Raw genomic sequence first — 21,201 nt, forward strand, 5'->3', positions numbered from 1 at the left:
ATCGCCACCACCGTCAGAACTATCACCACCACCATCATAACCATCACCACCGAAACCACCATCATAACCATCTCCACAACCATCATCATCACCACTACCACCGTCAATCATCGCCACCACCGTCAGAGCTATCACCACCACCATCATAACCATCACCACCGAAACCACCATCATAACCATCTCCACAACCATCATCATCATCACCACTACCACCGTCAATCATCGCCACCACCGTCACAGCTATCACCACCACCATCACAACCATCTCCACAACCATCATCATCACCACCACCACCACCGTCAATCATCGCCACCACCGTCACAGCTATCACCACCACCACCATCATAACCATCTCCACAACCATCATCACCACCACCACCACCACCGTCAATCATCACCACCACCATCATAGCTATCACCACCACCATCACAACCATCTCCACAACCATCATCATCACCACCACCACCGTCAATCATCTCCACTACCATCATCATCACCACCACCACCATCACAACCATCTCCACAACCATCATCATCACCACCACCATCATAGCTATCACCACCACCATCATAACCATCTCCACAACCAGCATCATCACCACCACCACCGTCAATCATCACCCCCACCGTCACAGCTATCACCACCACCATCATAACCATCTCCACCACCATCATAGCTATCACCACCACCATCACAACCATCTCCACAACCATCATCATCACCACCACCACCACCACCGTCAATCATCACCACCACCGTCACAGCTATCACCACCACCACCATCATAACCATCTCCACAACCATCATCACCACCACCACCACCACCACCGTCAATCATCACCACCACCATCATAACCATCATCACCGCCATCAATCAACTCCACCACCATCATATTCATAATCGCCGTCATAACCACCGCCACTATCATCATCCTAACCACCACCATCATAACCACCACCACCACCACCGTAACCACCTCCGCCACCATTGCCCCGTCCGCCACCACCTCCCGCAGGCCCTGGAGCTGGCGGAGCAGCTGAGCAACAACGACCTGGACTTTGGCCTCTACCTGCTGGACGTGCGAGCCGAGAGCTTCGGCGTGGGCACGCGCGACGGGCGGCTCATCCTCACCGAGGCCTCGCGAGTCCTGGTGTCGGACAAGCGCCACATCCGCCAGGGTACGGCCGTGACGTCGCCGGTGATAGCCTGCAGCAAAACCACGACGTGGAACTCCCGTGTGTGTGTCTGGTGCGCGTGTGTGTACGTGTGTGCGTAAACATCGCCACTGGGAAGACAAAGGTGTCCGGGCGCGGTGCTTTTGATCCCAAATTGCATGCGAAATCTGGGAACTTGTTCATAGACAATTAGACGCACGTCGCAGATTTTTTCGGATTTTTCCAACGATAATAACGACGGGTCGGACAAACACGGAGCAGATCTACGGACAAGATCCTTGTGTTAATTCTAGATATTGTAGTTCACAAGATCCTTGTGTTAATTCTAGATATTGTAGTTCACAAGATCCTTGTGTTAATTCTAGATATTGTAGTTCACAAGATCCTTGTGTTAATTCTAGATATTGTAGTTCACAAGATCCTTGTGTTAATTCTAGATATTGTAGTTCACAAGATCCTTGTGTTAATTCTAGATATTGTAGTTCACAAGATCCTTGTGTTAATTCTAGATATTGTAGTTCACAAGATCCTTGTGTTAATTCTAGATATTGTAGTTCACAAGATCCTTGTGTTAATTCTAGATATTGTAGTTCACAAGATCCTTGTGTTAATTCTAGATATTGTAGTTCACAAGATCCTTGTGTTAATTCTAGATATTGTAGTTCACAAGATCCTTGTGTTAATTCTAGATATTGTAGTTCACAATATCCTTGTGAACTACAATAGCCCTGCAGTGAGAATTGCTTTCCCGCGTCCTGTTAAGCCTGCTGTTGCAAAACTGGCTCGGACTCAAGGATGGATCTCGAACATCTGCCGGAAACGAACTCGGCTCTGCAACGCCGTGACGTAGTCTCGCTGACTATGTACGTTATTATCCACACACCGCCACCCCCTCACCGCCTCCCCCCATCCCTCACAGAGCGCCCGGCCCAATTCGACTCCCCGTACGAGACTGCGCACCAGGATTGCCGCGACTCCGACTGCCTCGCCCTCTCTCCGTCGCGCAAGCACCTCTGCTCGCGACTCTCTCACGACCACAACCACTACGCCGTGTGCCGCAACCTCCTGGCTCCGCTGTGGGCCGGGGGCACCCGGGGCGGGGCGGCTCTGCTCGGGGGGGCCCCGCGGCCCCTGGCGGGCCGCCTGGAGGCCCTGCTGGCCGAATGCGTGCGGCCCAAGAGGCCCGGCGGGCGGGCCGCGGCGGCCGGAGAGTTGCGAAGATGGCTCGCCGATCTCAACGCCAACTACAGCAAGCTGGCGGCGGCGGCGGGGATTGTGGATGTCGGCGGTGGCGGCACTGAGAGGTAGCGGCTGACTTGGGAGAACGGGGGGGGGGCGGCGGGGAGGGGGCCGGTGCTGCCCGACCCGCGACCTGGCCGCTTGCCGTTAGTGCCGATGGTGGACGGCGTTTGCCGTTACGCGAGGACGTGGCGGTAGCGCACGCGGTGAGGTTTGGGTCGGAGCGACGACGATTCTTTTACTCTCCGCTACCCCCCCTGCTCCGATGAGCATCGTTGAGGCCGGCGCTCATCTGTTTACAGCCCTGCAGAGCCAGCCACCGGAGACATTCCACATTCTCGTGGCAGGTGGAGGACGGGGGGGGTGCGAGCGAGTCTATCCGTAGGACGACCACCATTGACGTCTCCTGCGAAGTGGTGCTTCATTTTCTCGACCGCGTTTCGGAGAGATGATGGGCCGAGACAAGCAACCCCCCCCCCCTCACCCCGCCAACCAGGATTCGAACTCGGGGACTTCCGCTCGCTCCGCCGCTGAGCTACCGGGGCCGGAAGACGTGGCCCCCCAGGTGCGGTGAAATATGGTACTTGAAGATTTTTAGTTGTTTTTGTAAACTGTATTCCGCTAAGTTTCCGCAAGCTTCCGAACTCGCCTCACTTCCTCCTCCCTGTCGTCTAACGCACGCTCGGGGCAGTGTTAGCAGTGACCAATTGGGCACTGTACGCGTGGTGTTTGTTCGCGCTATCGCTCTCGTCGCACCGACTGCCCGGTGGTCTCGCGGTAGTTTGGCGACGTTTGCTCCGCGTGGTGATCCCGAGCGAGTGATTTTGTGGTGCGATTTTTTTTTTCGAATCGGGCAAAATTTGAACAAACTGAACACACACTCTGTAGGACAGGGGGAGTGCATACAAACTGAACACACACACACACTCTGTAGAACAGGGGGAGTACATACACACTGAACACACACACACACTGAACACACACACTGTAGAACAGGGGGAGTGCATACAAACTGAACACACACACACACTGAACACACACACTGTAGAACAGGGGGAGTACATACACACTGAACACACACACACACTGAACACACACACTGTAGAACAGGGGGAGTGCATACAAACTGAACACACACACACACTGAACACACACACTGTAGAACAGGGGGAGTACATACACACTGAACACACACACACACTGAACACACACACTGTAGAACAGGGGGAGTGCATACAAACTGAACACACACACACACTCTGTAGAACAGGGGGAGTACACACACACTAACACACACTCTGTAGAACAGGGGGAGTGCACACACACTGAACACACACACACTCTGTAAAACAGGGGGAGTACATACACACTGAATACACTAACACACTCACTCTCTCTAGAACAGGGGGAGTACATACACACTGAATACACACACACACTGAACACACACTGAACACACACTCACTCTCTTTAGAACAGGGGGAGTACACACACACTGAACACACACACACACTGTGGAACAGGGGCAGTACACACACACTGAACACACACACACTCTCTCTAGAACAGGGGCAGTACACACACACTGAACACACGCACACTACAACAGGGGAAATACATAAAGATCCCCCGTATAGCCTTAACAGACTGTAGGGGCAAGTGCTGTTAGCGAGCACCTATGAAGGCCTAAATACATACACACTAACACACACACACACTCTAGAACAGGGAGGCGACATACACACTGCACACACACACACATTGTGGAACAGGAGGCGACACACACACTGCACACACACACTACACACACACTCTAGAACAGGGGGAGGCGACACACACACTGCACACACACTACACACACACACTGTGGAACAGGAGGCGACACACACACTGCACACACACACTACACACACACACTCTAGAACAGGGGGAGGCGACACACACACTGCACACACACTACACACACACACTGTGGAACAGGAGGCGACACACACACTGCACACACACACTACACACACACTCTAGAACAGGGGGAGGCGACACACACACTGCACACAAAAATAGAGTCCCAGGGAGGGAGTTGAACCCCAGCTATTCCCTGTGAGGCGCGAGCGTGACCACTGCACCGCCACCCTGCTGCCCTGAACGATTGCATCGCTGTCGCAATGAGATTGCCCCCTGTGGGGTGCGGGCCCCCCCCCCCATCCACTTGAGTTATCTTCTCGTTTCAACGAAACGAACTCTCAAAATTTCGATGTAAAGCTTTCGTGACTGCAGGGATTCATCTTCTTGGTTCTTTCGGTAAAGTCGCGTAGAAGGGAAATAATGAAGTAATAAAAATAAACATATTATTTTATTATGTTTTATTTTTATTATTTTATTATTTCCATTCTACGTGACTTTACCGAAAGAACCAAGAAGATGAACTCTCAAAAGTTTGCGATCCCGGGCATAGCCGTTAGAGGGCAGAAACCCACCACGCTGTCGCATCCCGTTCGGGGCGAATGGAGATTGTTTCAGCTGACTGTGAAAAGACCAATCGTCCATATCCTTCCCATATCTGCCCCTCCACATACACATTTTTTTTTGTACACATCCCATCAGCCTGGCGGCCTTCCCCCCTAGGAGTGCGTCTTGAGCGGCTTTGAGATTCGATGTCTCGTCAGCAGGAGAGGAGTCGAGCTCGGGTTGGTTTTCGCAGTCGTGCCACGACTCTTCTGCCCCGCTGTTTGGCGCAGCGCGAAACGTCGGACGCGTCGCCGTGGCGAACGGGACGGCGTGTAGCGGGGCACGACGCTGCGGAGAAATGTCGCTGTGAAAACAGCAGCAGCAGCAGCAAACGGTTTACAACGTTCGGTTCTGGTTTTCGTTTCGGGTATCTAACCTGGGTGTTCTTCGTCATCGTTGTGCCTATGGTGAGTTGAATAGGGGGCCTCGGAGGTCGGAGGGCGGGGGGGGGGGGGTGTCTGGGAGGGATGATGATGGGGGGGGGGGGGGACACCCCCAGTAATCAACATCACTCCGACTATTCTTGGAACCCGGAAGCCACGCCGGGTGTTAGGCTGCGGAGATTTCCTGCGTCCCTCCAGGAGGTTTCTACTCTGTGCCTCTTCTCTAGTCACGTCCACTGTCCTCGTAACTCCTCCACGGTCTGACGCTCTTCATCCCACCCCCCTCCCCTCTTCATCCTCCCTCCTCCGTAGGAAAAATAATGATTTGCAGATCTTTGTCGATCCACTACTGAGTGAAGGCTTCCTCCCGATGCTTTGTGTGTCATGAGTTTTTTTTATTTGACCATACTTCACCACGATGGGCAATGCGGGTTGGTGAAGAGAGGGAGGCCCAAGACCGCACCACTGATATTTATCGGTGACGGGGACATCGAACTTGGGTGTCTGGGTTCGTTTTGGAGTGCGCTCACCGCTGTGCCGATACTGCACCCACAGCATCTATAGATCACATTGTATCCATCGGTCTGAGTGTAGGTATCTGCGAGTGTGTGCGTCACTGTGTGTGTATCAGTCTGAGTGTGCAAGTCTGTGGGTCTCTACACCAGTCTGTGTGTCTGTCGGTCTCCGAGTGAGTCTGCCTCAGATCGCCTCGAATTGCACGGGGGAAAAAAACCACGTGTCCAATCCAGCTCACCTCTCTCCCTTGATCTCAAAATTATTTGTATCACCGAGGCTCTCACTTATTCCTTCCTCCTGATCTTTACCTTAAGAGATGTTTTGCAATCCGTACGGATGATTGTGTTTGTTCATCTCGCTCCTGCGCAGGAGGGCTGGTGACGGTTGATGTGATCGGAACGATGAGGAATCGAATGATTTGCTCTTACTTCATTTGCGTTTTTTTGTTCACGCGGAAAACATGGTGGCGGAGGTGCCGGGGTTGGGGGTGATCGTGCGAGCGAGTTTTTAAAAAGAGGATGACACTTTACTGCGGGTAAAGTGACGGTACTGTACCTTGTGAAATGCAATCATTCCAAACGAGAGCTGTGTTCCCCGTAGCAATAACGCCGTTCGTTTCCATGACTGGGTTTTTGTTTTTCGACCGGGCAGCAGCTGTGGCCAATTGTTTTCACTCCCACCAACACAGAACGGCTCAGATGGATAACGCTCCTTTTCTATAAATAAAGGATTACGTACGCAACCAGGTCGAGGGTGGTGATGGGCGGAGGTTTGTGAGATTTTGGTGGTGGTAATTAAAATGACAGCGTTGATGGGTGGTGGTGGTGATTGCCACATTGTCAGTAGTGTTTGGTGGCAGTGGTGGAATTGCCTTGTGGTGGATTTCAAAGTGATGGCCATAGTTGTAATGAAATTAGGTGGTGGCGGTTGTGAAATTGTATGCATGTATTCCGCACCACCATACGTCACCAACTGTGCTAATCAGAGGTGCGGTTGAAGGACAAGAAACGAAATACAAAAATCAGTTCTAAATAAATGAGTTTTCAATCCAGATTTAAAAGTGCAAATCTCCATCGGCTTCCTAATATCGGAAGGAAGAGCGTTCCAGACGGCCCCTTGCATCTCCGTCAACAAAACCGTGTGTCGGACGAGTGACCCAAGGCGACGACACGCGCGGGACACCGAAATCGCCGATACAAAACGACACGGAAGAGATGTCGCGGGAGTGCTGGTGCGCTTCACGCAAATCTTTTATTTTCATCGTAGAAATTCCACAAAGGGGTGCGACTGTGGTGTCGGGCAACGCACGACCGCGCTTTGGACACGGGGAGAGAAGGAAAATGAAAACAACCGCGCTCGCTTGTGGATTACATCGCTTGCCCTGTTAGACAAACCAGCCCTTTCGATTTAAAGCTTTCGTGACTGCAGGGATTCATCTTCTTGGTTCTTTCGGTAAAGTCACGTAGAAGGGAAATCATAAAATAATAAGTTTTTTATTAAAGAATCAAAATAAAACATATTTTTTATTTTATTATTTCCCTTCTACGTGACTTTATCTTCTTGGTTCTTTCGGTAAAAGTCACGTAGAAGGGAAATCATAAAATAAAAAACATACAAATATTTTATTAATTTATTAAAAATACAAAATTTTCTTTTTTTATCATTTCCCTTCTACGTGACTTTCCGAAAGAACCAAGAAGATAAACCAGCCCTTGTTCCGGTCAACAATATTATTTTATTAAAAATAAAACATATCTTTTTTATTTTATTATTTCCATTCTACGTGACTTTACCGAAAGAACCAAGAAGATTAACCAGCCCTTGTTCCGGTCAACGATATTATTTTATTAAAAAGAAAAATATTTTTATTATTTTATTATTTCCCTTCTATGTGACTTTACCGAAAGAACCAAGAAGATAAACCAGCCCTTGTTCCGGTCAACAATATGCATTGGCAACGCCGGTTGAAATCACGTCATCCTTTTGTTTTTATCTTCAGGCCTGCTAGCGGTACGGAAGCCCCACGGCTATGCGGACGAGGGCAGGAAAGCTGGCCGGTATATTTTCAAATAATTATTTTTCACGACATAGTTCATTGTCTGTGGCTTAATTCTAGATTTGAAGTTTTCGTGACTGCAAGGGTCCATACTCTACGTTTTTTTCGGTAAAGTCACGTAGGTAAAAAAAACACACACACACTTGATGCAGCAATTTTGCTGTGACGGTTCCACCTGAAGACGGAAGCTTGTGTTGCCTCCGAAACGTCGTGATTTTTATTTATTTTCTTTTTTTACCTACATGACTTTACCGAAAAAAAACAGAGTATTTCTGGCTTCCACAGGTGTTGGGCAGTGCTTTGGTGAGCGTGTCAGGTGTAACCCAAAACAGTGTTTTACTTTACCAGGTAAAGGTACATGGGTAGGTAAAGGTACATCGATAGGTGTTTAGGTGGGTAGGTGTTTAGGTGGGTAGGCATGCATGTGGCTCGATGGGTACGTGCATGGTTTACTATGTTTATTTTTTTATTTTCCCAGGTAAGGTCCACTGAGCTTATGCAGCTCTTTTTTCAGAAGCAACGTGGCCACAAATGACAACTCAACGAAGTGGCTCATGTCACGTGAACATTTATAGCGCCCAAATACTCTAAACGCGTGACGTCGATTCGAAATGTGGAGGGAAAAACCAGAGGACCCGGAGAAAAATACACACGACCACGGAGAGAGAGAGACACGCAAACTCCAAATATACAGCAGGCATTGGGAACAGGATCGAACCCACGACCTCCTGCATACCAGGCGAGGTAGTTAACATCTCCTAGCCACCGTGATGATGAGAGAGAGAGAGAGACGCAAACTTCAAAAATACAGCAGGCGTCGGGGTCGAACCCACGACCTCCTGTATACCAGGCGAGGTAGTTAACATCTCCTAGCCACCGTGATGATGATGAGAGAGAGAGACGCAAACTCCAAATATACAGCAGGCATCGGGATCGGGATCGAACCCACGACCTCCTGTACACCAGGCGAGGGAAATAACATCTCCGAGCCACAGTGATGATGATGAGAGAGACGCAGACTGCAAATATACAGCAGGCGTCAGGGTCGGGATCAAACCCACGACCTCCTGCATACCAGACGAGGAAGATGAGGCCTTGCCACCACGGCGTGTCCCTAAGAGCGACGCAACTTTACACAAAAGCTCCGTTTCGTATCCGAGCTTTTTTTTTTTACGAAGTGTGATCGCGACCACGAGCGTCGGGCGGGCTCGTGAGTAAAAAAACAAAATGCCTGCAGTCGGCACCGACACCCAATGACTCTCCCGCGGCAGGCCGAGGTGGGAGAGATGCAGGCCGCCCCCGCTCAACCCGAGCGCGGGGGCCAGAGAGCGACGCTCGGAAGTAGCTCTCCGATCTCCGCTTTCCGTGGGCTCGCGGCGAGGATTTTCCCCGGTCGTGACCCTTCCTCGGGGTTTTCTCCGCGACGCCGACGAAACCTCGGGGAGAAAACAAATTGCTGGCGACAGAGGAACAGGGAGCCGTCGTCGCCGTCTTGGCGGAGGAACACGCGAAGAGGCGGCGCCGTCCACGACCGATCGTGGCCGTCACCGACGCACGGCCGCGACGAAGTTGAAGAGGCAGGGGTTCGAGTCGGATTCGACCGCGACGGAGCCGGCGACGCGGGGTTGCAGGCCCACGGCCCCGTAGTTGGGGACGCTGAGGAAGCTCCCGCGGAACGCGGCGCTCTCCAGCTCCGTGCCGTGCCTCCTGCCGCGCCGCAGGAACACGCAGCCCCACGACTCCTTGTCCAGCGAGCTCACCGTCTCGGGGCTCTCACACTCCTGGGGGGTGGAGGGAGGGCAGGGAGGGTCACTGTGTGAAGTGGCAGCTCAGGGCTTGAGGCGCTCTCGCTCGGATCCTCCACAAAACGTGCACCCAGTGGTTCAGCTGTGGCTCGGCTTAAGATCGGCTCGGCTGAAGGCAATCTCACAGAGCATGGCTGAGACCAGCTCAAGTTGTTTCCCTGACTGTTGTTGTGCTTCTTCTTGGTTCTTTCGGTAAAGTCACGTAGAAGGGAAGTAATAAAATAATAAAAATAAAACATAATAAAATAATTCTCACTTTACCGAAAGAACCAAGAAGATGAATCCCTGCAGTCACGAAAGCTTTACATCGAAATTTGTTGTTGTGCTTGTTTACCCAGGAGAGGCAACCACACCCCACCCCAGCGACGGCCGGGTTCTCAATTCGCGTTTGGCTCGGACTCACCAAAACGCGCGAACGAGCCGGAACACGATATATTGTTTAAATGTTAAACAAAAAACATTTACAGTCACACTCGGACAGCATACCCATGGGGGGTGTGCCCCGCCCCCACTCCCCTCCGGGGTTCCCTGCCCCCTCCGGGATTTCCCTTCCGGGAGTTCCCCCCCCCCCCTCTGGGGGTTCCCCCTCCCCCCCTCCGGGGGTTTCCACCACCCCCCTCCACGTGTCTCCACCCAAAGCACCTTGAGCGTGACCGTGGGGTGCTCTGCAGGCGGTCCCACGCACAGCATCTTCTGCCCGAAGCCCAGAGACACGAAGTCGCAACCATCGGTCGGGTTCGAGCTCTTGTAGCGGTACAGCGTGGCCATGGAGCCTGTGGGAGAAGCGGGAGGAGAGGGGGTGGAGGGAGACGTGGGAGGAGAGGGGGTGGAGGGAGACGTGGGAGGGGGTGGAGGGAGACGTGGGAGGGGGTGGAGGGGGTGGAGGGAGACGTGGGAGGGGGTGGAGGGAGACGTGGGAGGGGGTGGAGGGAGACGTGGGAGGAGGGGGTGGGGGGAGACGCGGGATGAGAGGGGATGGAGGGAGACGTGAGAGGAGGGGGTGGAGGGAGACGTTGGATGAGGTGGGAGACGCGGTGGAGAGGGCTAATGAGAACATGGTGGAGGAATCCGATGAGCTATGAAGCTCTTTCACACACCACATGCAGTAGGGGGGGGGGGGCGGCGCGAGATCGGAACGTAACAAACAACACACGAGTGAGAAACACGATCGGAGCGCCAAGTATTGCGCTGTGGGAGGGGGAGGGCGGAGTTGTGTGTTCGCCGTAGATCGTGCTCAAAGGTGGAGCCACGGCTCCCCGCGACACTCCGCCGCCTCGCCTGTGGATTTGCACGCAGCGCGCAATATCAACTCGACACGCGCCTTAGAATGGTCCACACATACATACGTGGAATAGAAGGGCCATTGCTCGGAACGTCGCCCTCATGCATGTGTTGTTTCAGATTATTATCAACAATCACCCCCACCCCCACCCACCAATGATTATGTTTTGGTACGTACAAAACATTACAACAGCACGTACGTCAATACTTCTCAAGCAAAACTACTGGAGGAATCCGATGAGCTATGCAGATACTTTTCACCGTTGTCCAATAGATCTCCGCCCACAACCTCCACCACCACCGCCTCCTCCATTCCACCACCATCACCACTACCAACCTCCACCACTATCACCCATCACTATCATCCTCCACCACCATCACCACTACCAACCTCCACCTCCATCACTATCAATCTACATCACCACCTCCATCACCACCTCCAAAGATAACAAAGATCCCCCGTATAGCCTTAACAGACTGTAGGGGCAAGTGCTGTTAGCGAGCACCTATGAAGGCCAGAACGGTACACGAGGGGGTGGGTGGCCAGCACCACGCCCGACCGCCTTTGTCTCCCCAGTGGCGATGTTTACACACCACACCAGGTACTCATTTCACCATCACCACTACCAACCTCCACCACCACCTCCATCACTATCAATCTACATCACCACCTCCATCACTACCAACCTACATCACCATCACCACTACCAACCTCCACCACCACCTCCATCACTATCAATCTACATCACCACCACCATCACCACCACCATCACCACTACCAACCTCCACCACCACCTACATTACCACCTCCACCACCACCACCACCTCCACCACCACCTCCACCACCACCTCCACCACCACCTCCACCACCACCTCCACCACCACCTCCACCACCACCACCACCACCTCCACCACCACCAACCACCACCTCCACCACCACCTCCACCACCACCTCCATCACTATCAACCTCCACCACCATCACCATCACCCCCTCCCCCATCTCACCGGGAGGCTGAGGACCGTCTGGGTGGCACTTCCTCGCCTCCAGGGCGGCTCCGCGTGCTGCCAGCACCCAGCCCTGCTCCTCGTTCACCAGCGCCACGACCTCCCGTGACGCCACCTTCAGACGCGTCGCCTGATGCTGATGCTGCGGCTGCTGCTGCTCATCCGTCTGCTCCTCCGCGTACCCCACCGCTGGGGTCGACTTCCCCACGCGGCCGTCTGCTTTGACTTCCATGATCTGGGCTCTCCCCCTCTCTCTGTCGGGACTCCTCTTCGCAGGAGACGCGAGGAGCAGGGGGAGATGCAGCAGGAGTAGCAGCAGCAGCAGGAGCAGCAGCTGTGGTGGTGGTGGTGGTAGAGTGGTGGCAGCAGGATGAGGATGCTGGGGTCGGTGGCTGGGGTCCGACGGTAGTGCCCACCCTCCTCGCCTGGCACGGGTCGTCTTTATCATCTCAGTTCCCTCCTCCTCGCTCTACACGCCTGCTGGTTGTGCGTGGGGAGTGGGGGTGGGGTAGGGGTGGTGGGGGGTGGTGGGTGAGTTGGTGGTGGGGGGGGGTGGTGGGGGGGAGTAGAGGTGGAGGTGATTCACCGGCCCGGGCAGGCCCATGCGTGTCCTGCTGTTGAGCTTGTAAGCTGTGTGTGTGTGTAAGCTGTGTGTGTGTGTAAGCTGTGTGTGTGAGCTGTGTGTGTGTATGTGTGAGCTGTGTGTGTGTGTGAGCTGTGTGTGTGTGAGCTGTGTGTGTGTAAGCTGTGTGTGTGTGTAAGCTGTGTGTGTGTGTGTAAGCTGTGTGTGTGTGTAAGCTGTGTGTGTGTGTAAGCTGTGTGTGTGTGTAAGCTGTGTGTGTGTGTAAGCTGTGTGTGAGCTGTGTGTGTGTGTGAGCTGTGTGTGTGTAAGCTGTGTGTGTGTGTAAGCTGTGTGTGTGTGTAAGCTGTGTGTGTGTGTGTAAGCTGTGTGTGTGTGTAAGCTGTGTGTGTGTGTAAGCTGTGTGTGAGCTGTGTGTGTGTGTGAGCTGTGTGTGTGTAAGCTGTGTGTGTGTGTAAGCTGTGTGTGTGTGTAAGCTGTGTGCGTGTGTGTAAGCTGTGTGTGAGCTGTGTGTGTGTGTGTAAGCTGTGTGTGTGTGTGTAAGCTGTGTGTGTGTGTAAGCTGTGTGTGAGCTGTGTGTGTGTGTGAGCTGTGTGTGTGTAAGCTGTGTGTGTGTGTAAGCTGTGTGTGTGTGTAAGCTGTGTGTGTGTGTGTAAGCTGTGTGTGTGTGTAAGCTGTGTGTGAGCTGTGTGTGTGTGTGTGTGAGCTGTGTGTGTGTGTGAGCTGTGTGTGTGTAAGCTGTGTGTGTGTGTAAGCTGTGTGTGAGCTGTGTGTGTGTGTGTGTGAGCTGTGTGTGTGTGTGAGCTGTGTGTGTGTGAGCTGTGTGTGTGTGTAAGCTGTGTGTGGGTGTAAGCTGTGTGTGTGTGTGTAAGCTGTGTGTGGGTGTAAGCTGTGTGTGTGTGTGTGATCTGTGTGTGTGAGCTGTGTGTGTGTGAGCTGTGTGTGTGTGTAAGCTGTGTGCTGGGGGCTGTGTGTGTGAGCTGTGTGATAGGGGCTGTGTGTGAGTTGTGTGTGAGCTGAGTGTGTGTGAGAGATGTGTATGTGATACGGGCTGTAAGTGGGAGCTGTGTGTGTGAGTTGTGTGTGCTGTGTGTGTGAGAGGTGTGTGTGTGTGTGTAAGCTGTGTGTGTGCTGTGTGTGTCCTGTGTATGAGTTGTGCGTGAGTTGTGTGTGTGCGTGAGCTGTGTGTGTGTGTACTGTGTGTGTACTGTGTGTGTGTGGTGTACAGCTGCCGAGCGTTGTGCTGACCACCCATCCCCCCTCGTGTGCCATGCCGCCTTCATCTGTGATACTGCCTAATAATAACACTTGCCCCAACCGCCTGTGAGGGCTATACGGGTGATCTTTGTTGTGTCTAGCTGCCTGCGAGTGTCTGTCTCCATGCTTGTCTATATACCGACTTGCATGGCCATCTACCAGTCTCCCTGTTTGTCTATATACCGACTTGCATGGCCATCTACCAGTCTCCCTGTTTGTCTATATACGACTTGCATGGCCATCTACCAGTCTCCCTGTTTGTCTATATACCGACTTGCATGGCCATCTACCAGTCTCCCTGTTTGTCTATATACGACTTGCATGGCCATCTACCAGTCTCCCTGTTTGTCTATATACCGACTTGTATAGCCATCTACCAGTCTCCCTGTTTGTCTATATACCGACTTGCATGGCCATCTACCAGTCTCCCTGTTTGTCTATATACGACTTGCATTGCCATCTACCAGTCTCCCTGTTTGTCTATATACCGACTTGTATAGCCATCTACCAGTCTCCCTGTTTGTCTATATACCGACTTGCATGGCCATCTACCAGTCTCCCTGTTTGTCTATATACCGACTTGCATGGCCATCTACCAGTCTCCCTGTTTGTCTATATACGACTTGCATGGCCATCTACCAGTCTCCCTGTTTGTCTATATACCGACTTGCATGGCCATCTACCAGTCTCCCTGTTTGTCTATATACGACTTGCATGGCCATCTACCAGTCTCCCTGTTTGTCTATATACCGACTTGTATAGCCATCTACCAGTCTCCCTGTTTGTCTATATACCGACTTGCATGGCCATCTACCAGTCTCCCTGTTTGTCTATATACGACTTGCATGGCCATCTACCAGTCTCCCTGTTTGTCTATATACCGACTTGTATAGCCATCTACCAGTCACCCTGTTTGTCTATATACCGACTTGCATGGCCATCTACCAGTCTCCCTGTTTGTCTATATACCGACTTGCATGGCCATCTACCAGTCTCCCTGTTTGTCTATATACGACTTGCATGGCCATCTACCAGTCTCCCTGTTTGTCTATATACCGACTTGTATAGCCATCTACCAGTCTCCCTGTTTGTCTATATACCGACTTGCATGGCCATCTACCAGTCGACCTGTTTGTCTATCTTCCCGTCTGGCTTGCCTGTGTGTGTCCATCAGTGAGACTGCCTGCCTACCAAACTACCACCCTACCTGCCTGTCTCCATGGTTACCTGCCTGTCTGTATGGTTACCTGCCTGTCTACATGGTTACCTGCCTGTCTCTATGGTCACCTGCCTGTCTCCATGGCTACCTGCCTGTCTCTATGGTTACCTGCCTGTCTCCATGGTTACCTGTCTGTCTCTATGGCTACCTGCCTGTCGCTATGGTTATCTGCCTGTCTCTATGGTTACCTGCCTGTCTCTAGGACTACCTGCCTGACTCCATAGTTATCTGCCTGTCTCTATGGCTACCTGCCTGTCTCCATGGCTACCTGCCTGTCTCTATGGTTACCTGTCTCTTTGGTTACCTGCCTGTCACTATGGTTACCTGCCTGTCTCTATGGTTACCTGTCTCTATGGTTACCTGCCTGTCTGTCTATGCAAGTGTTGTGGATTCAGGAGATGTCGGAGACGGTTCTTGAAGGTGTAGTGGTGATAACGACTCGCTGTTCGCAAGCTGTGAGAGAGCGGATCGTAAACAACGTTTTCCCGCTCGATCAAACGGTCAGGGTCAAATGGGGTGAGGTGGAATCCAAACGCCAGATTGGGAAGGACCAATCGGGGGGGTTCCACAAGGTGACCGGGGATTGGACAACTCGGCCAAGAACAGATATAAAAGCCGGAGCGCTGAGAGCTCTTGGCAGTTCTGCTACACGAAGACCCAAGTCGGCCGAAGACATCTAGGACCCTGGACCAAGCCCTCCAGCCCTTATCAGGGCTGGGGCTCAGTGTCACCAGTGGTCAGGGGAGATTAGGTCCTGGATAGGGAGGACCCTGGCTCCCAGCCTTCCCGCCCTTGTCAGGGCGAAGGTCTTGAGCGACCAGAGGTCGGGGTCCCGCCGGGCCAGCGGTGGGTCGGTGTGCCTCCCCTAGGTCCAAGCCGGAGGACGCTGGGATAGCAGGGAGACTAGATAGACAGCAAGTCCGGAGGCTGTACCTCCTTAGAATAGGAGCTAATCGTGAGTGTGGAGCTGTACAAGGTCCGGAGGGTGTACCTCCTCAGGGTAACGGGTGAGGGGACCATATACCCCTTTGTGTGTATTAGGGACTGTGTACTAAGACAATAAACAGTGTGTGCCATAAAGAAGTTTAGAAGTCCGTCCTTTACAACACTACAAAGGCAACAATCTTTATTATTAAACCACCTCGCTCGGCACTACAGTCCCAGCACACTCGGGGTTACCGTCCTCCTACACCACCGTCTGGGGAGGTACTGCCTCGGGGCTCACGTGCCCTTACACAGGACGATACTCAGGCTCCTACGGCTATGGGTGCCTAGGGGGAGGCGATTCTAGCTCGCCCTAGCGAGGGTGCGAGTTCCGACCGCTGACCGGCCCTTACAAGTGTAATGTGAGGATATGTCCGGCTCACTGACGTATCACAACTCGTCATGATGATTGGCTCTGCCGGGCCTGGTTTACAGCCAATGGGGGGAAGCCTAGGGGCATGGCCCTGACGTAATGGAAAGGTGACAGCTGTAAGTAGGGGATTGGTTCTGCGGGCTTTGGCCACAGCCAATGGGGAGATGAGTCAGGGGCGTGGTCCCGGGAGCTGACGAGGGAGCCTGGAATATTCCATGGAGGCTAACGAGGATTGGCGGAAACGTACCACGTGACCCGGGTATTAAATAGGGGTGGAGACGAATGACACGTGGTCAGAACGGGAACGAACAGAGGAAGGGGGCCACGTGGGAGTGGGGCTCCGAGTTGCCACGTGGCAGTGCGTCTCTCTCTCTCTGTCCCTCTCACGCTGCCTGTCAGCAGCGTGAAGGAAAGCTGTAATACAAGTTGAATAAAAGACGGATTCCAGAAGTCGCCTCAACGAGCTTTATTACACAAGGACGTCGGGCCAGAGGTTCCCAGGGTCTCACCCCTGAGCCGCACAGAGTCGCGGCCCTGGTAAGGACAGCGGGGCTAAGGGTCTCTCGGTCCTATCTAGCTGGTCTTGTGGTCTTCGGTCTTTAACTGGGGTGATAATTGGTTTTTTACCCTTCTATCTGGCAACAAAACCTTTTTTTTACAAAGAGTCATGTTTGCATAGACCACAATACCTGCAGTCATAATGCAAACAAAAAACATAACTCTGATAATGTATGCACTTTTTAAAGCTTTCGTGACTGCAGGGATTCATCTTCTTGGTTCTTTCGGTAAAGTCACGTAGAATGGAAATAATAAAATAATAAAAATATAGACAGAATTTTTTTATTTCCATTCTACGTGACTTTACCGAAAGAACCAAGAAAATGTATGCACTGTCCTTGAAGTTGATTGGTCCACACCCGAGACAGCTTTCCTTAGAGCCTAGTCTCACATGGTGTTGGACCAGATGACGCCAAAAGGCGCACAACTCAAAGACAATGCACCATCAGACTGGGGTCCCGATCGGCTGGGGAGGTGCCCGTTTATGCCCCTTGCCCATCGAGGGGTGGGTGCAGCTTGGGGTCCTAGATCCCCCGTAGCCCCCCCCCCCCCCATTGGTAGCGCCGACAGGCTTCGCTGTCTGGGATCATGAGCCCCCCGTAGCCCCCCCCCCCCTCTTGGGCTGGTACTGCAGCCCCTCCCCTGGTGGCAGATGGGCCAGAGGTCGCAAACGGGTTTTGACTCCTTACCCGTACCCGTACCCGGCCGCACCAGGGTCGCAAACGGGTACCCGTACCCGGCCGTACCCGTAACCTACCCGTACCCGGCCGGGTACGGGTAGGGTACGGGTATCAGGTATTTGATTGCGACCTCTGGGATGAAGCCATGTTGCAGGCATGGGTGGGTTGATTCTAGGAACTTGAATTGTGAGAAGAGACAAGAAGTTGGGAAATGAGTGACAAACGGTGACTCACCAGTGACTCACGGCCCACCCGTACCCGGCCGCACCAGGGTCGCAATCGGGTACCCGTACGGGTACGGGTAGCCGGGTATCGGGTAGGGTACGGGTATCGGGTACCCGGTTGCGACCTCTGAGATGGGCCCCATCTACGGCTGCCGGTAAGTGCGGCCCATCTACGTCACTGCACAAGGGCATACGGCGAAGGAGAGGCGGAGAGAGAGAGAAACACAACAAAGATAGAGATTCCCCGTGAAGCCTTAGCAGGCTGTTGGGTCAAGTGCTCTCAGCGAGCACCTACGAAGGGCGGCACCCACGTACGACCGCCTTTGTCTCCCTAGTGATGATGTTCGCACACGTGTCAGAACAGGTCCTGATGTCCTCCCTCTTCACACAGCCACACTGACCAGCGTGGTGAAGTATGGTCAAACTACTCCCACCGGCCGACACGGGGTGGGGACAAACGCCTTCATGCAGCGGTGGATTGATCATGGTTAACGATGATCATGGTTCAGTTGTACCCATGTTACAAAGTGTACCCATGTTACAAAGTGTACCCATGTCACAATGTGTACCCATGTTACAAAGCGTACCCATGTTACAAAGTGTACCCATGTCACAAAGTGTATCCATGTTACAAAGTGTACCCATGTTACAAAGTGTACCCATGTTACAAAGTGTACCCATGTTACAAAGTGTACCCATGTCACAATGTGTACCCATGTCACAAAGTGTATCCATGTTACAAAGTGTACCCATGTTACAAAGTGTACCCAAATGAATAAATCGCGGTAAGGTTCGCTGAGCTATGTAACTCTTTCAGAAGCGACCCGGCCACAAATGATAGCTCAACGAAGACGGATTATCATCATCATCACCACGTGGACATTTATATCAGCCAAACACTCTCAATGTGGAAGGTTCAAACCGGACGACCGGGAGAAAAATCCACGAGACCACGGGGAGAGAAACACACGCAGACTCCGAATATACAGCAGTCATCGTCAGGTTGGGGAATCGAATCCACGACCTCTCTCCCCACGCGTGTAGCTGGCGAGGTCGTTAAAATCTCGCCGCCGTGGCTCCCAAAGTTGCACCAAATTGTCTCGCGTTAAAGAGTGTACCCGCATTACAAGATTGTCAAGCGCACGCCTATAAACGCGTCATCATTCATCAGAAAACAATTGTGTCCTACCGGGGCGGTGTTGGCTTGAATGTTGCTTGGGCGACGGTGATGTTGCTATCTCCCCGACAGACCTGGTCTTCACCTGAGGACGGCTGCTTGCGTTGTGGCCGAAACGTCGTGAGAATTATTTTATTATGTTTTATTTTTATTATTTTATTACTTCCCTTATACGTGACTTTACCGAAAGAACCAAGAAGATAAATCCCTGCAGTCACGAAAGCTTTAAATAGAAATTGTTGGTGGTTGTTGGTGGTGGTGGTGGTTGTTGGTAATTGTGGTTGGTGGTGGTGGTTGGTAAATCGATAAAAAAAATTCTCCGAGCGAATAGCGGAGTGTCAGTCACTCCACCTCCTTTTAAAGAGGTCCCTGGAGTTTTCGCGAGAACTCCTCCCCCAAGCACCTCCCACATAAGCGCCATCAGCAGCAGCAGCAACATCGTCCCCACGCAAACGTGGGAACTTCCACGCGTGTTGCAAACCACCGCTGTGGACGCGAGTGAAATGTCGTGGACGAAATCGGTGCCTTTCTCGAGTCTGTGCCAACACCACCGGCGATGTCGTAACCGCGTTGAAGGGTGACGATGTTGAGTCGTGCACCCACGTCTGGCCTTTGTGCGCTTGCCAGTCACTTCTTGCGGTTGCGAGATGTTGACTACCTCGCCTGGTATGCAGGAGGTCGTGGGTTCGATCCCGACCCTGACGCCTGCTGCTGCTGTATATTTGGAGATCGCATGCCTCTCTCTCTCTCTCATCATCATCCCGGTGGCTAGGAGATGTTGACTACCTCGCCTGGTATGCAGGAGGTCGTGGGTTCGACCCCGACCCGGACGCCTGTTATATATTTGGAGTTTGCGTCTCTCTCTCTCTCTTTTTTACGATCAGTGGAAACAAGAATATGCTCGGTGTATTCGGCACTTTGCTTCGTTCATCATTTCGTAAAAATGTTTTACTTAGCTTTATGTAAAACCCCCACCTCTCGCTCACTCTCATCATCATCCCGGTGGCTAGGAGATGTTAACTACCTCGCCTGGTATGTAGGACGTCGTGGGTTCGATCCCGACCCTGACGTCTGTTGTATGTTTGGAGTTTGCGTCTCTCTCTCATCATCATCACGGTGGCTAGGAGATGTTAACTACCTCGTCTGGTATGTAGGACGTCGTGGGTTCGATCCCGACCCTGACGTTTGTTGTATGTTTGGAGTTTGCGTCTCTCTCTCATCATCATCACGGTGGCTAGGAGATGTTAACTACCTCGTCTGGTATGTAGGACGTCGTGGGTTCGATCCCGACCCTGACGCCTGCTGCTGTATATTTGGAGTTTGCGTCTCTCTCTCATCATCATCCCGGTGGCTAGGATATGTTAACTACCTCGCCTGGTATGTAGGACGTCGTGGGTTCGATCCGGAATCTGGCGCCTGCTGCTGTATATTTGTAGTTTGCGTGTCTCTCTCCCCATGCTCCGATTTTTCCTTCCACATTTAGAAACCCGCGTTTAGAGTATTTTTCTGCGGTACATTTCCACGACCACTGAACTTTTATTTGTGGCCAGGACCCTTGTGAGAAAGAGCTACGTAGCTAAGTGGGCCTTACCTGATAAAAATAAAATAAAAATGTTTCGTTTACTAATAGGTTTTTATCCTTTCAACTGGTACAAAACTGACACCTTTATACAAGGCATCATGTTTGCAATAACCACAACACATGCAGTCAAAATGCAAACAAAAAGAAACAACTCTGATGATGATAATGATATGCACTGCCCTTGAAGTTGATTGGTCCACACCCGAGACAGCTTTTCTTAGAGCCTAGTCTCCATTGGTGTTGGACCAGATGACGCCAAAAGGCGCACAACTCAAAGACAGCGCACTATCAGAGTATTGAGAGCTCGGGATAAGCATTTACACTATGAGACCTCCTTTACCAGTGGCAAAATATAGTAGTAGGTTTTTACCCTTTAAACTGGTACAAAAACTGACACCTTTATACAAGGCATCATGTTTGCAATAACCACAACACAAGCAGTCAAAATGCAAACAAAAAGAAACAACTCTGATGATGATAATGATATGCACTGTCCTTGAAGTTGATTGATCCACACCCGAGACAGCTTTTCTTAGAGCCTAGTCTCCATTGGTGTTGGACCAGATGGAATGGATGCTGCTGATGTAGATGCAG

General features: G+C 52.1%; 2 protein-coding genes across 7 annotated transcripts in view; one reads left to right on the forward strand and one right to left on the reverse strand.

Annotated features, from left to right (window-relative positions):
• DIPK2A (divergent protein kinase domain 2A) overlaps window positions 1-4,945 on the forward strand; it is a 29,064-nt gene extending 24,119 nt beyond the window's left edge. For 4 of the 5 annotated variants that reach the window (XM_078616724.1, XM_078616727.1, XM_078616728.1 and 1 more), the window contains 2 exons: window positions 1,020-1,182; window positions 2,099-4,945. In XM_078616724.1, coding sequence (XP_078472850.1) covers window positions 1,020-1,182; window positions 2,099-2,487 — 552 coding nt within the window. In that variant the 3' untranslated portion in view covers window positions 2,488-4,945. The remainder of the gene's footprint in view (window positions 1-1,019; window positions 1,183-2,098) is intronic. The other variant, XR_013588523.1, reaches the window with a different exon arrangement.
• Window positions 4,946-7,042: 2,097 nt separating this feature from the next.
• LOC144734504 (uncharacterized) lies at window positions 7,043-19,371 on the reverse strand. 2 transcript variants are annotated; one of them, XM_078616730.1, is made up of 4 exons: window positions 19,038-19,371; window positions 11,974-12,450; window positions 10,329-10,459; window positions 7,043-9,662 (listed from the first exon to the last, which is right to left on the reverse strand). In XM_078616730.1, the coding sequence occupies exons 2-4, from the start codon at window positions 12,419-12,421 to the stop codon at window positions 9,426-9,428; spliced, it is 816 nt and encodes a 271-aa protein (XP_078472856.1). In that variant the 5' UTR covers window positions 12,422-12,450; window positions 19,038-19,371; the 3' UTR covers window positions 7,043-9,425. The 2 variants fall into 2 exon arrangements, with proteins under 2 accessions (XP_078472856.1, XP_078472855.1); XM_078616729.1 differs by having other exon boundaries at window positions 11,974-12,453.
• Between the last annotated feature and the right edge of the window lie 1,830 nt (window positions 19,372-21,201).

Source organism: Lampetra planeri, chromosome 51 (genome assembly GCF_965212315.1).
Source record: "Lampetra planeri chromosome 51, kcLamPlan1.2.h2, whole genome shotgun sequence".
NCBI lineage: Eukaryota > Metazoa > Chordata > Hyperoartia > Petromyzontiformes > Petromyzontidae > Lampetra > Lampetra planeri.